Source organism: Pituophis catenifer, unplaced genomic scaffold (genome assembly GCF_029215685.1).
Source record: "Pituophis catenifer annectens isolate HBS135680 unplaced genomic scaffold, rPitCat1.0.hap2 SCAF_2, whole genome shotgun sequence".
Classification (NCBI taxonomy): Eukaryota; Metazoa; Chordata; class Lepidosauria; order Squamata; family Colubridae; genus Pituophis; species Pituophis catenifer.
The window spans coordinates 263,483,963-263,500,035 of NW_027256882.1; the positions used below are offsets into that span (position 1 = coordinate 263,483,963).

General features: G+C 39.3%; 1 protein-coding gene across 1 annotated transcript in view; it reads right to left on the reverse strand.

Moving 5' to 3' along the window:
* Window positions 1-1,744: 1,744 nt before the first annotated feature.
* ARSB (arylsulfatase B) overlaps window positions 1,745-16,073 on the reverse strand; it is a 73,351-nt gene continuing 59,022 nt past the window's right edge. Inside the window, exons 7-8 of the mRNA XM_070935839.1 lie at window positions 4,735-4,860; window positions 1,745-2,658 (exon numbers count right to left, since the gene is read on the reverse strand). Of these exons, the coding sequence (XP_070791940.1) occupies window positions 2,393-2,658; window positions 4,735-4,860 (392 nt within the window). The 3' untranslated portion in view covers window positions 1,745-2,392. The remainder of the gene's footprint in view (window positions 2,659-4,734; window positions 4,861-16,073) is intronic.

Below are 16,073 nucleotides of genomic sequence, written 5' to 3' on the forward strand. Positions count from 1 at the left end.
GTACAACTGAGTATTGGAAACATTCTACTATCTCACTCCAAATTGACAAATGACTTCCCCAAGTGGGAAATCCTGTGAAATTCCACATTGGAGTAACCATGGATATGATCGCTATTTTCATATGCACACCAACATGCTTAGGAAGAAGTGGAACCACTGTAAGACAGTCTCTGTATGCTACAACACTGAGAAGGACACCATGGTTGGCGATTCTGAATCTCATTCTAATGAACCCTAGCTCTCAATTTATCTTTTATAGACGTTTTCCACGTTGGGTCAGTTTAATATACAGTCCTTGATTTAAAACCATTTGTTTAGCCACTATTTGAAGCTACAAGAGCACTGAAAAATTATTTACAACTAGTCCTCACTTACAACCATAGTAGCATCCTCTTGGTCACAGGGCCAAAATTCAGGTTCTTGGCAACTGGCATGTGTTTACAATGTTTGCATCGTGTGGGTCATGTGATCACTATTTGTGACCTTGCCTGGTGTCTTCTGACAAACTAAGCCAATGGGAGAACCAATACTTGCTTAACAACTGCATGCTTCACTTAACAACCATGCCAAAAAAGTCATAAAATCAGATGTGACTCACTTAAAGCAACCTTGCTTAGCAACAGAAATTCTGGTTCCAGTTGTGATAGAAGGTTGAGGACTATCTGTACTAAGTAGCAGAACTCTAGGAACTTTTAATAGACCATGACTTCAAGTTTAGACTATATCCATGATGGTAAACCTATGGCACGCGGAGCCATATTGGTGGGCACGCGAGCGTTGCCCTAGCTCAGCTCCAGCAAACGTGTGCGCTGGCCAGCTGATTTTTGGGACTTCTGGGCCCACCGGAAGTCAGCAAACGGGCTGTTTCCGGCCTCTGGAGGGCCTCCGGGGGTGGGGAAGGCTGTTTTTGCCCTCCTCAGACTCCTAGAAAGCCTCTGGAGCCTGGGGAGGGTGAAAAATGGGTCTACTGGGTCCACCGTGCCATCACATGCCAAAAGCAGGGGGAGCATGGAAGGGGTCACACGCATGTGTGTGTGGGGGGCAGGGCACATAGAATTATCAGTGTGGGCATGCACGTACGCAACCACCCAGCACCCCCCCCCCCACTTTTGGCATGCAATGGCAAAAAGGTTAGCCATCACTGGACTATATCAATGTATATGCAAAGTCAAAGTTTCTATATCATTTTGTCTTCATATTTTGAACATATTATCAACTACTTATTTTGGACAGATTTTCTTGATAATTATTTTTATACCATCTCCTAAAATTATTGGATGTTATCAACAATTTGTCTTCTTTGCATTTCATTACTAATTCTAAGTAATTATGTAGAAATTTAAAAAAATTCTTATAGCAGGAGAGATTGTCCCAGGATATTAGTTCTTATTTCCCTATGTTGTGATAACTGCTAATTGTATCTGAGTTTTTTTAAACCAGTTATTGGTCCATGAGAAAGCCTGTAGTCTTGTTCCAAATCTGAAGTTTAAATAAATATGTAAAGATTGCCCTGTTCAAACTGCAGAATTTAGAGACAGACTTTAAATGAAGGCTGTACAAGCAAAGACCCTGTAAATTATAGGTAGGACAGGAGTGTATGACCTCTCTTCAACCTATGAGCCATACTTTGCCTCTGAAAGTCCGATTCCACAAAGTTAACAAGGCCAGGTTTAAAACATGAAATCAGAAAAAAAGATTATTGGAATTAAAATAGGATTTAATAAGTTCTTACAGTTTGGCAGCAGTTTCTAAAGAGGTTCTGTGAATTTCTAGGATAAGACATTGTACTCATGAGAAAATTGGAATGTTCTTCTAATTGGGAAGATAAAGGTGAATGAAGAAATGCCAATACAGTGCAATAATCTGCTTCTTCACTTTTTCTTCTCAATTCCTTCAGCATCCTCCCTCACCCCCACTAATGCTGACTGCTTCAGGCAAATATTGAAATCCAGGATCTGACTTCAAATGTGAAGGAATTTAGAAGCCCCTATCATCCCACCACCACCCATGACTCAGAGCTTTCCAAATGAAATAATGTTTCCCAGCTGCTGCCCAGAAATTTTGGAAAGGCAGCATCTTTACCCTCTGCTTTGAACAAAAACTAACTTCCAAATTACAGACTTGTGATTTCGGTAGAACTTCAAGACCAATCAAATGTGAAATTAAAATTGCCCAGATTCATTGAGTAAGGAATATATCCAAATGTCTGAAATTGAAACTGTCAAGGTACAATAAAAGGATCCCAGAGTTCTTTACTTGTATCCCTAAGTTTATGGAATGGTTGTCATTATCATTATGCAAGAACACATACATCTGATGTGACACAAATGGAGCATGGCAAGCCATTTTTCAATTCCACTGCATGACATAATAATGTTTGCTGTGCAAGTTCCTACAACCAAGGCCCCCAAGCAGCTTGTGCAGATGGATCACAGCGCGGATCCTCTTCTGGGTAGAACACAGGGACAGAGTTCTTATAGTAATGCCGGAGTCGCAACAGCAGTTTTTTCACAATGTCAGGATACTGTTCTGATAAATCATTTCTTTCTTCAGCATCATGGACAACATCAAACAGCCAAAGTTTCTTCGTGGATGGATCTAATGACAAAGTATTTGACTCATTGAATAAAGACGGTGGTGGAAACCAATGGCTGCAGCCTATAAAGAGAAAATCAAAGGTTAGCTGGGAAAGTATTTGCCTCATAATTGGAATCCAATGTGTTTGCAGATCTAGGTTCTTCAATTATATTGACATAGAACTGAATTTGTCACTTAGAATTGATTCTATTGTGGTGGTAATAGGTCAGTTCAGATCCGTTAAATCAGGGGTGTCAAACTCGATTGCACTGAAGGCTGCATCAGGGTTGTGTTTGACCTCGGGGGGGTGGGAGCGCGTGGCCAGGGTGGGCATGGCCAGCTCAACCTCATTCGTGTTGGAAGCACTTGTGTGGCCCGGGCAGGCCTGGTGGGATCCTCCTGCAGCTCTCTGCCAGCGAAAAGGGAGCCTGAGCTCCATTTTCACTGATAGAGGCATCTCAGGCTGGTCCTATTTCAAGGTGGCCCCGCAGGCCAGATCTAAGCATCGCCTGGGCTGGCCACAGCCCCCGGGCCTTGAGTTTGACAAGAAAGCATCAGGTACTGTGAAGAGAAATTAAACATTAATAAAAGATAGGATTCCTGATATAACATGTATAAAAATATGCATATGACAAAGCCACTTGGCCGCAGTTCATTACTTTTTGGCTTGTTTTGGTATTTTCCTTTATATTTCACTATACCTCATTCATTCCCTGTGTGTGTACAGGAAAAAAAAAAGTCATAAGACAGAGGAAATATTTTTCAAGATACAAAAAAATGAACTTAAGTTCCACCAAGTGCATAGTCTCCCCATTAAACTGTATACTAGCGTAACTTTCCCCCTTTTCAGACTGCTACGAGTATCAATATTCAAAAGCGATGGGTTTTCCATTGATGTTGTTCTACATTATTTTTGTCTTCTCCACTTGAGATTCTTTCTTCAAATCTCAAGCTTTTTAGATGAAATCAGTTTTTTTTAAGAGATTTGATGGAAACAAGAAGATATATTTAAAGATTGGAACAAGAGAGCTTCTATTTGGCTATCTGAATTAGTTTTGAAATTCTGGCAAATTTTGAATTGAAGACAGCTTTTTAATCATATAGTTGTACTTTATATTGAATTATCATGGAATAATTGGAATACTGAAAGAATAATGTATTAATGCTTTAAGTCAGTATTTCTCAACCTTGGCAGCTTTAAGATATGTGGATTTGAAGTCCCTATTCTACTTCATCAAGCTGCTAAGATTGTGAAACACTCAATCAAGTAGGCCCAATCCGAATTCTTACATCTTCCAGTTTTTTTCCATTCTATGCATCTACACAGGAATTGATTGGGAAAGAAGAAGCTGACCTACCTTTTTTTGTGGCTAAAAATGTGTCCTTCAATTTTTCTTTCTTTTTTTTAAAAAAGGCACCCATGTAAAAACTCGTATTAGCTTTTATTCCTCCTGTATTTTCATTCAATAATTATGATCTTGTCAAGCATAGCTTCTGCATAATCAGATACTCTGAAAATACAGACTGAAGGAGAGCCCTGCACTAATACAACTATGCATGCAAGCTGTTGGGGTTGTTTTGTTGGTTGTGATTTCTGAGTAAAAGAAAGCATGAAAGATGAGTTAAAAGAAAACAATGAGTTTCAAAACAACATGGCATAAATAAGAGACTTTCTTGCAAGTATATTTGGTAATTCCAGTCCAAGCTTGGTGCTTGAAATAGAAAAAGTGGTAGCTACACTGAGCAAACATGCTTACAATCATAATCTCCTGCGGTTTTAATGGACAGAAGAAAGATATATCCATTGGCAGAAGAAGAAAATGTTCCATCTAGATTTGCCTTGTTGTCAAGGCAAGTGATCACACCTTCTGAAAGAATGGTTGGCTACAACAACGGTTGTGAGGTCTAGGCAGGGCCTAGATGCATTTTTACAAAGACCATGCTAAGGGCTGGTACTTTGTTTTAATCAACTTTAAATTTGTTAAGTAAAATAATCTTTTTTAAAAAATCATCTTAGGAAAGACAGAGAATCCGGCAGGAGCAAAACAGGATTTCAAAGGATCTCCACATTGCAAGTCCTGCTTTGAAGCATCAATTGCTTTCAAAATGAAAACTCAGTGCTCAACAAACATTTTCCAAATACCGCTAGAAATTTACCAGGATTGCCTGTGAGTAGTTTCCATTTTCCATGTCGAACTGCAGCATGTATGGAGGTATTGAAAATGGAATCTTCCCATGAAAAATAATTATTCTGTGATGAAATTTTGTGGCTGCTGATAGCACCTAAAAGGAGAAGGGAAAACTAGGTAAGGATGATTCTGCAAACATGCTATGTAGATTCAGATGAAAATTAGGTAACAATCATATTGAGTACTTCAATCTTATTTGGTATTTTGAAAGAAACACTTCAAAGTGTTCACAGATACATTTTTGCCTAAGGACAGAAGAAACATTTGTACAATGTTCAAAGCAAGCCTTCCCTACCTTGGCACCTTTAGAGGGATTAACAATATCAGATTTCCAAACCAGTCACTCTGATGATGGTTAACTGTATTCTTAAAGTTTAGTCAACTAGCTTCATCTTGAAGCCTGAATAATTTCCTCATATGTACAAATGTACTGTATATGCAAATGTGAGAAGTGGAAGCATATTAAAGATCAGTGAATAATGCACTCTTTGGACAATCTAATTTACAAGATTTATAGGGAAAATGTGTCCAGCCATATGAGAGGTTTGAGAATATTTTTCAGCTTTTAATTTGGCCCTGGCAATAATGTAAATATTATAATGAACATCTGTTCCAAGCCTTTCAGACTAAGGAGATGGATGCAACCTGGGCTAATTGCAATCCAATAATACTAGAAAAAATGTACAGTAATAATTTAAACAATTCTCAATTGTTTCTCAACCCTATTTTTCCCAGGTTTCCAACGGGCTGCTCAAAGTAGCTTGAAACTTATAATTATTCTGTCCAACCTTTCAAAATTCCAAAAATGAACTTCAAAATCCAACTAATGAAAAAGCAGAGAATTAAATCTTAAGAAGATAATGTGTCTTTGAATTCCAAGATTATCACTTTTTACCGCAGCTAATTCTTATTTTACAACCCATTTGTTCAACAATCATTCGAAATTATGATGGCACAGAAGGGATTTATGAAGTTATGGCTATTGCTGTGCCTCTGTAGTTACATGATCAACATTAGTGCACTTGGCAATCAAGTGCCAATCTCCTCAATCTGTGTCCTTTCCCCCCCCCCACTTCCCGGCCATCTTGCATTGCCCCAGCTGACTTTCGCCTTATTGCTACTGCTGCTGATGAAGCATGTCTGTTCTGGCTGCTGGGCTGTATGGCTTTGCTCTGTAAAAAAGGGGGAGAAAGCTGAAAGAAGCCTATTCATTCATTCTCTTTTTCACAGCATTAAAACAGCCCCATATAGTCCAATAGTCAGGCCAGATACATCTCGTCATCATTGGAAGCGAGAAGATGATGGCGAAAGTCAGCTGGGGCAGCAGAAGTCTCGAAGCGCAGGGTGGTGAAGGCAAGTGGGATTGGACTGGGGTGGCTGCAGCTTCCTGGGGAATTTCAAGTAGTCCCAGAGCTGCACTGTTCTGGGGCTGCTTACTGCCCTGCAATGAAGAGTGGACGGCAGTCGATAAAGCAGAGATGGGAGGGACACAGGTTGGTGGGAGTGCCTTTCCTCAGTTTTAGCAATATTCCAATAAGCTTTGATTAAATGAAACTTTCATTTAAATTATTTTAGGGTATCCTACAAATAACTCTTTTGAAGACAATCTGAAAACCATATTTGAATCAAAATGCAAAGCTTCTAGGGTACTGCGAGGAAAAGAATGAAGGGTGGAATATATTAAAGTGATCCTGAGAAAGCTGCATTAATTAATTTGGGGTCAAATTTAAGATCGTTGTATTGAATGGTGATCTCTGTATAGTAGCCTGTGTACTTAAATCTGTCAGGATGTGATGATCTTCCAGAATCCAAAATCAAACTAGATCATATCCCAAATTAACTTAATTTTTCATATGAAACAGAAGATTCTATCAGTGCAAATTTCACCTGATAGTAAGACGGATATATAAATAGAAAAAGAAACAATTTGCTGTCCTTTCATAATATTTAGAACTTGTTCGATCAACCCCACTGATATTTTATCACCTGGATAGATACTCCTACTTTCTTCAAGTATTCATGAATGTAATAAATATATTGAAATCTTATTTTCTTTAGGGTTGGATGTATTGGGATTAGCCAGCTTTTTAAAAATGTTTTTACTATTAGTGGTTTTATATTATTATGCCCTGTTTTTAAGGAAAGATGGGCTACAAATAGAAACATAAATGAATAAAAAACAAACCATACTATAAAATGCAGAGAAGCCAGTTGAAAATAAATATTCAACATTTGAGCCAAAGCAAAAGCTAAAGAAAAATTACTTCAACAGCAGGCAGAGATCAGCAAAGCAGGGACAGTTTTCAATTCCCCTAGGAAAGGCAGTTCTGCAGAGTGGAAATTCTTGTGTCTGGAAGCCTTCCACCCCTCCTGCGCGAGCTGCACTGGCCAGTGGTCTTCCGGGTGCGATTCAAGGTGCTGGTTACCACCTTTAAAGCGCTCCATGGCATAGGACCCGGATACCTTCGAGACCGACTTCTGCCACCAGTAGCCTCCCACCGGCCAGTCCGCTCCCACAGAGAGGGTCTCCTCAGGGTGCCATCGGCCAAATTATGTCAGCTGGCGACACCCAGGGGGAGGGCCTTCTCTGTGGGAGCCCCAGCCCTGTGGAATGAACTGCCCCCGGAAATACGTAAGATCTTCGACCTCCGGGTGTTTCGTTGCGCATTGAAGACCCTGTTGTTCCGCCAGGCCGGGCTATCAACATAATGATTTTAAATTGGGGTATTTTAAATTTTTGGGGTTTTAAACCAGCCAAATCTATTTAATTATTTTAATTTTTAATCATTGTTGTGTCTTGTGTTTTTAAATTGGCTGTACACCGCCCTGAATCCTTCGGGAAAAGGGCGGTATAGAAATAAAATTATTATTATTATTATTAATTATTATTATTATTATTATTATTATTATTATTATTATTATTATTAAATATAAAAATCTAGGTTCAGACTATATTTTGTCAATATAGACTTTTATTTAAGTTCTTTTTTTGCATATAGCTAAAGATAGTGTGCTATTCTTCCTTCTGAATTTCACTCATCATGTCACTGTATTCCACTCCATCCTGGAGTGGAAGAATCCTATGCTTAGCCCAGAATATTCTTAATCTTGTCCAAGATCAAAGAATGGGTCAACGAATTATGAAAACAATAGGTAGTTCATAACTGAGATATCTCTTTCATTCTCAACAAATACATCATGATTAGGGTAAGATACATAAAAGGGCTAGTTTGAATAACTTTTGAGAACTTTTATGAAAGGAATGACAATATTGATTACTTAAATGCCGTAGAACTGAAACTCCAATCATTTCCAGCCAGTATGACTAAAGATAGGGAAGCTATAGTTCATATAGTCCTCTAAAATAGCTAGCCTTATTAATCTGATCAATGGAAGCATGATGGAATGCCTATGGGCAGGATTTTTTTTTGTCACTTAGACTTAACAAGCCAAAACTTAATAGTACAGCTAGTTTACAAAATTTAATAATAAGACTTCTATACATTAATAAGGGTACACAGGGGAAACATTTGAAGCTAATTTAATGCTCCCTGCTAAGACTATACTATATAACTGTAAACTAGCCTTATTATTAAGCTTTGTACTTCTCAGTGGCTAAGTCGCTGAGCTTGTTGATCGAATCCCTAGTGCCACGTAATGGGGTGAGCTCCCGTTACTTGTCCTAGCTTTTGCCAACCTAGCAGTCCGAAAGCATGTAAAAAATGCAAATAGAAAAATAGGGACCACCTTTGGTGGGAAGGTAACAGCGTTCCATGCACCTTTGGTGTTTAGTCGTGCTGGCCACATGACCACAGAGACATCTTCGGACAGCGCTGGCTCTTCGGCTTTGAAACGGAGATGAGCACTGCCCCCTAGAGACGGGAATGACTAGCACATATGTGCGAGGGGAACCTTTATCTTTACCTTACTTTTTTACTATTATTTTTATTACAATAGTAATATCAGTAACATTACAGGTAGTCCTCAACTTATAATCATTTTTTTAGTGACCATGTGTTCTGCCCCAGCTCCGGATTCCCAAGGATTGTGACACACACCAACGGTCCTTATCAAAGTTATAATGTACCAAGAATAAACAAAGTCCAGCAAAGATTGGCAACCAGTCCAGAAAACAAGATACGATAAGACACTCACTCTCCAAAATGCTCTGTAATAATTACACGTTGTTTCCAGCAAGAAATTACTAACTGCGTGCGACTTAAATAGGCTAAGGGAGTGGCCAATTATCCTCAAACCTTACTCTCGAGGAGACCTTCTCCTCCTGAGTAGCTACTCCTGCCTTTTGGCAGCCCTGCGTGCTTGAGCATTGAGGAGAGGCTCCTCCACTTCTCTCTCTCCACTTGAAGGAGCCTCTGGAGGTTCTGAAGGCCCAGGCTGAGTCTCTGCCTCTGGCACCACATCCTCTTCAGCCTCCTCGCTGTCCGACGCGCAGGCTGCTGGCGCGACCCACACCAGCCTCGTCGTCAGGATCAGCCACGATCCGTGCAGGCTGCTGGCGGGCCACAACACCATGTGAAGTTACAACACCACTCAAAAAAGTGACTTGCAACTGTTCCTCACACTTATTATCAGCACAGCATCCCCACGAAAAATCTGGGTGCTTGTCAACCAGCACACATGTATGACGGTTGCAGAATCCTGGAATCATGTGATTGCCATTGATGACTTTCCCAGCTAGCAAGCAAACAAAGTCAGTGGAGGAAACCAGATTCACTTAATTATCACGATTCACTAAAGTGCAGTGATTCATGATAACTATGCTTGCTGGGAATCATGGCAGTAGTAGTCTAATATATTTGGAAGGCCATCATAACAACACTGGAGTGTTGAATTGGAGAGGTGACTTGTCCCAGGCTAGTTTAGAAGAGGGTTGAATTTCTCCATTCTGACTGAAAGCAATCTATCTCTGTCTTCATATACAGTGTTTCATTAGGTGGTGTGTGAAATCTTTGGTGAAAAAGTTCCTTTTCTGAAGAGTACTGGCTAATAAACAATTCCATGAGATTTGATACGTTCTTCTAGAACAGGCACTTTCCCACAGTTTTTAAATATAAAATAAAGCCAGTCCAGTTCATCCTAAAGTTTCAAGCTAAATTATGTTGGTTTATGCTTTTTCCTTGATCTCTGCAAATTTCATTATGCTTTTAACAGTTTTCTTGCTCTTCTTTTAACACAGAATAGGAAAGAAGGGAAAATAGTGCCAGATTTAGAAAAATCAGCAACAGTAAAACAACACATGGTATTTATTAACAACGCCAGAGAAGTCAGATCTTCCATCGTTTTGCATACATTCCATATGGCTTGTTGCAAAGTGATTGAAACTTTCTCATTTGCAGTGTGGAAAATCAAACATTATATAGACCATTGTTTCCCAACCTTTGCAACTTTAAGAGGTCTGGACTTCCAACTCCCAGAATTCCCCAGCTACTCAAGACTTACTCAGAATCACTCTTTAGATGGCTGTCTTCTTTCATCTGGTACTCTCCAAACTACAATGCTATTGTACAGGAATTATCAATACTTCCTATTTTTTATTTACTTGTTTGTTTGTTTGTTTGTATCTGACCTTTATTATTTTTACAAAGAACTCAAGGCAGCAAACATATCCAATACCCCCCCTCCTATTTTTCTCACAACAACAATCCTGTGAGGTGAGAGAGTGACTGGCCAAAAGTCACCGGCTGGCATTCATGGCTAAGGTGGGACTTGAATTCACAGACTCTTGGTTTGCAGCTATAACCTCAACAAAGGGGATAGAATAAAACTTTGGGGTTTTTTTTTTACCTTTATAAGAACTGGAAAATTAAATCAAATAAGTAAGTCAAGCAAGTAAGAATATGACGTACCCATTTTCTTTAGACTGCATTTCTTTGTGGAAACTCATGCAAACATTTTATGCCTAGTTGTTTGCATTTGCTGCTGAATTTTAGTGATATGATCTGCAGAGTTCCAGAGGTCAAATCAATATGTCTATGGAGCTCTCCAGATTAGGAATGGCTATTTTAGGGACTGAAATTAGTCGCAGCATTGAGTGATAGTTTTCACTTTTCTTATTTACACACCCACCATGCGAAATCCAGCAGTACAGAAACATCTGTTTTCCCTGCCTCTTCCCCTTCATTGCTTCTTACATGTGGCTTCAAAAGCTGGGATCTGGTGCAGTAGTGGGTTTCAAATCCCTTTGCTACCGGTTCGCTTGTGGATGAGTGTGTGCTTACACGACGCTTCTGTGCATGTGCAGAGACATCCGGGCGGGTGGGCGGAGCCTCCCGCTGCTGCTGCTACCAGTTCACCTGATCCAGAGTGAACCAGTAGCAACCCACCACTGATCTGGGGGGTGGGATCCCATTTTAAGGCTACCTAAGCATAAAATCATGGTCCCATCCAATTAAAGTAACTTCTGACTCTTCAAGGATTCTGGGAAGGCAAACTTCCTCTGACAGTGCAGTGACCAGATTCAAAGGCAAAAAAGTGATAGCACAGCACGTATGGGCATGCAGGTTGTACCTGTCAATAACTGAGTAAAGAAGTCATGTTTCCCCTCCACCCCCCAGGTTCATCCGACTGTTAAATAACTGCAGCCTCCTCTCCCTCTTGGCCCATCATTCCCTTGGCAGCATCTTTTCCCTTCGTCCTTCAAAATCATTCCCTCATATCATTACAGTGTCATTCTTGTAGCTTATCTTTCTGAATCCATATTCAAATCAATTTCAATCTTGTCTGATATATCTTGTTCTTCTTCTGTAATATCATTTATACATCATCTATCTATGATGTTATTCTTAAAATTAACTTTTGTGACCATTGCTCACAAATAGCAATAGCACTTAGACTTATATATTGCTTCATAGAGCTTTTACAGCCCTCTCTAAGCGGTTTACAGAGTCAGCCTATTGCCCCCAACAATCTGGATCGTCATTTTACCCACTTTGGAAGGATGGAAGGGTGAGTCAACCTTGAGCCTGGTGAGATTTGAACTGCTGAACTGCAGCTAGCAGTCAGCTGAAATAGCCTGCAGTACTGCACTCTAACCACTGCGCCACCTCGGCTCTTTTTTGTTCAAAATATCCAATGTTAAAGTATTTTGCTCCATTTTGTGTTAACGAGTTGATTTTAAGTATTCTTCTCCTTTAATTGTAATCTTCAGTTTCTTCTAGATCCCTCTGGTATTTTTGAAGTCTCATCCCATCATATATTTTCCTAAGGAATCCAAAAACCCAGCAATTTCCCACAGGAAAGGATTCTTATATTTAATTTCAAAGTCTTACTTCAAATTCATCTGGACCCTTAGTCAGTTTTTAACTTTCCAAAATCAGCGCTCTAAATATCTTTCCTTTTTATTCCAAAAAGTATTTTTTTCTAAATCCTTAGATTATTTTATTATTATTATTATTATTATTATTATTATTATTATTATTATTATCATCATCATCATCATCATCATCATCATCATCATCATCATCATTATTTTTGGTAAGGAGAAGGAGACTCACATGGTGAATATTATAAAAAGTTACCATTCAGAAAGTACTTAGTATTTGAAAAGTAAATTCTAAACTGATTAAGAAATCAGGTTCATTTGAGCTTTGTGCCCATAAAGGCTACCTTACAATTATGAATTTTGATGGTTGCTTATGAGTCAAGCAATTCTCAGTCCTTGACTCATAACCGGATTGTAAAAATCTCAGTTCTTGTAGTCTATTCAGGAGAAGAAGCTGTCTGGAGAAGATGTATGAAATCGCATGATCTCATCTTTCTCTTGCTGGCCATGATACAGCATCTGGCCACCAATAGCACCAGCAATTAACACTGAGACTTATATATCGCTTCACAGTGCTTTACAGCCCTCTCTAAGCGGTTTACGGAGTCAGCAAATTGCCCCCAACAATCTGGGTCCTCATTTTACCCACCTCGGAAGGATGGAAGGCTGAGTCAACCTTGAGCCTGGTGAGATTTGATCTGCCAAACTACTGGCAGCCGGTGATCAGCAAAACTAGCCTGCAGTACTGCACTCTAACCACTGCGCCACGGCAGCTCAATCCCTCATAAACACTGTCCCCAGTCTTGCATTTGTCGGACTACAACTTCAAGACCAAAAGCCCTTGCCATGCTATCTGGCAATTCTGGGAGTTGAAAATTGCAGGAATGCCAGCTTAGCAAACACCGAGTTACAGTTTAACAATTGCAGCATTTACTTCCAAGGCTCATTATTTATTTTACTCACGTTCATTCACTCAAAACTCCAACATTATTACTGGTACAGCCAATAAAAGAGATGAGATATAAATAGATACTCAGTATGTAAGAAAAGAAAAAGAAGAATGGAAGATAACCAAATACATTCTTTAGTCTGTGATTAAAATGATGAGAGAGAACTAGGCGGAGAGGGATTTCTTTCCTCCTCCTCTGTGGCAAGTGATCAAAGGGCACATGATTTTGGTGTAATTTAGTAAAAACTCAACCACAAAAGTTAAGGCATTCTGTATTACAGGAGGTTTGTGTTCTCTTCTTCCAATGAGTGGACAGTATATTTTGGGGCTTGAAGAAAACTGAAAAAAACAATAAAACCATATAAATGGAATACTTTGTTTGGAGGCAGAGCTATGCTCAAACATCTTTCCACAATGCATTTCATACGAACAGAATTTCCATATTTTCTCTTTAGATTTGCTTGCTGGCTACCTCCCACTTCATGGAAATGGTGGTAAGGAAAGAGTTTGTTACTAGTATAGATTATTACATGATTGCAACTGCCAAAGTATTATAGCTAACCAAAAGAGGCCATTGATCTACAAACTCTAAATAGCTCAGTTTATTTTGCAATCTTGCAAATAGTATTGGTCCAAGCATGTCATAATAGTTTACAACCTTTTTGGTTGCTTTTGGTGGAGAATGTTTGTGTGTCAATGGCTAGGACTATAAGGGAACAATTTTGTAGTTTCTGAGCATGTCTTTATGTGGGAAACAGATGAGCTATCTATTTATTTTATTTTTATTGTTCAAATTTATATACCGCCCTTCTCCCGAAGGACTCAGGGCGGTGAACAACCAAAGATAAAAATACATAGAATACAAAATTTAAAAATAGTTTAAAACAAATTAAATAGTATTGGCCCACGACAATTAAAACACCCCCAATTTAAAATCAAATTAAGAACTAAATTACTCAATTAAAAGAGTTAGGCCAGCCCGGCTTGTTGGAATAGGTCTTGAGGGCGCGGCGGAAGGTGCGTAGATCTGGAATCCTCCTTATCTCCGGGGGCAATTCGTTCCATAGGGCAGATGCCCCACAGAGAAGGCTCTCCCCCTGGGGGCTGCCAGCCAACACTGTTTGACCAACGGCACCCCGAGGAGCCCCTCTCTGTGGAAGCGTACTGGCCAGCGGGAGGCTCTTGGTGGCAGAAGGCGGTCTGGAAGATAATCTAGCATTATCTTCTAGCTAGCATAATCTCATGCTAGCTGAGATTTTAAGGAATTCTATAAAAAATGTATTAACACTTGCCAGTTTACCTGTAAATCATCTCTAATATTTGTTCACCAATCAGGACTGCTGAATGCATCCAAAAATTGTAGATGGCTTATCTAAGTAATTAGCCAATTAACTAAGAGACTGATACATTGAAAAATAACTCACTTTCAAAGCATTGCATTTATTTGTGTCAGCATTTTACATTTTCTTGGTGTTCAATTTAGTTATCCTAACTTACTCAGACTTCACTGAAAGTAGTCAAAATGAATACATGACAATTACAAATATTGATTACCACAATATATACAATTATTTTACAATAATAATGATATAACCAGGATTGGATCCTGTAAACAGGAAGTATACATCTTTATTTGTTCAAAGGGCTGCAACAGGCTTAAAATGGCATATAAGGGAGCATGATTACCAAAAGAGAGTGGGGCCACACCAAAAAGATAAACAGAGGAAGCTTGACAAAAATTTGAATAAGTATCTAAATATATGAATGGTACATATAAACATATAAATAACTAATTATATATAAATAAATATAACAACATGAGTATTGTTGCATAGGCTGGAAGGAAGACTTGAGAATGCAGGATGAGCATGGAGTTAAAGGGGTGATGAAGATAATGGAGTTGGCTGCCTGAGAAGACAGTAAGTGACAGAATGTGGCAATGGAGGATGTGGCAATGAGAAGATGATACAGAGAGGCTGCCATGGAAGGTTAAAGTGAAGAGTGAAGAAGGATGCTATAGAGCACTGCACACCAGAACAACAGTTTTTTCCTGAATGCCATCACTCTGCTAAACAAATAATTTCCTCAACATTGTCAAACTATTTACTAAGTCTGCACTACTATTAATCTTCTCATCGTTTCTATCACCCATCTCCTCCCACTTATGACTGTATGACTGTAACCTTGTTGCTGGTATCCTTACGATTTATATTGACTGTTTCCTAATATGATTTGATTGCTTATTTATATCCTATGACTATCATTAAGTGTTGTACCTTATGATTCTTCCGTCGGCCAGGCAGTGTCATCTGGCGACTCCTAGGAAACGGGCTTTCTCTGTGGGCGCACCTACCTTATGGAATCAACTCCCCCTGGAGCCCCGGGTGGCCCCTGACTTGCGCTCTTTCTGCCGTGACCTTAAGACATGGTTCGCCAGGCCGGATTGGACTAAAGGATTTTTTTAAGGGGAGTTTTAGTGGTTTTTAACATTTAATATTGATTTTATCTGTTTTTTTTATTGCTGTTAGCCGCCCTGAGTCCTTTCCGGAGAGAGGGCGGCATATAAGCTTAATAAATAAATAAATAATAAATAATTCTTGACTAATGTATCTTTTCTTTTATGTACACCGAGATCATATGCACCAAGACAAATTCCTTGTGTGTCCAATCACACTTGGCCAATAAAGAATTCTATCAGAGATGGCAGAAGTGACAGTATGCATAAATGACCTCAAAACAAAGTAGTACAATCTAAGTCATGTCAATGGATCACACTTGAAATCTCTGTAAGGTCGCATGTGGGGCCTCAGGCCATGCACCTATGCTTGCGGAATATGCAAATACATATTTTTAGCTGAAAAGGGAAACACTATGGACCCAATATATAGACAGAAATGAGCAGCAGCTTGCTCACAGCAATGATAATACAATTTTTACAGAAAATAGGATCTTTAACCGAGGCCTTCTCCTCTAGAGTCTAGTGGAGAAATCTAGAAATGCTGTCAGTCTGGCCACTTGGACATTTTCATCCTGATAATATTTAGTGGACTAGGGAAGGTAGCATGTTCTCTTTTTC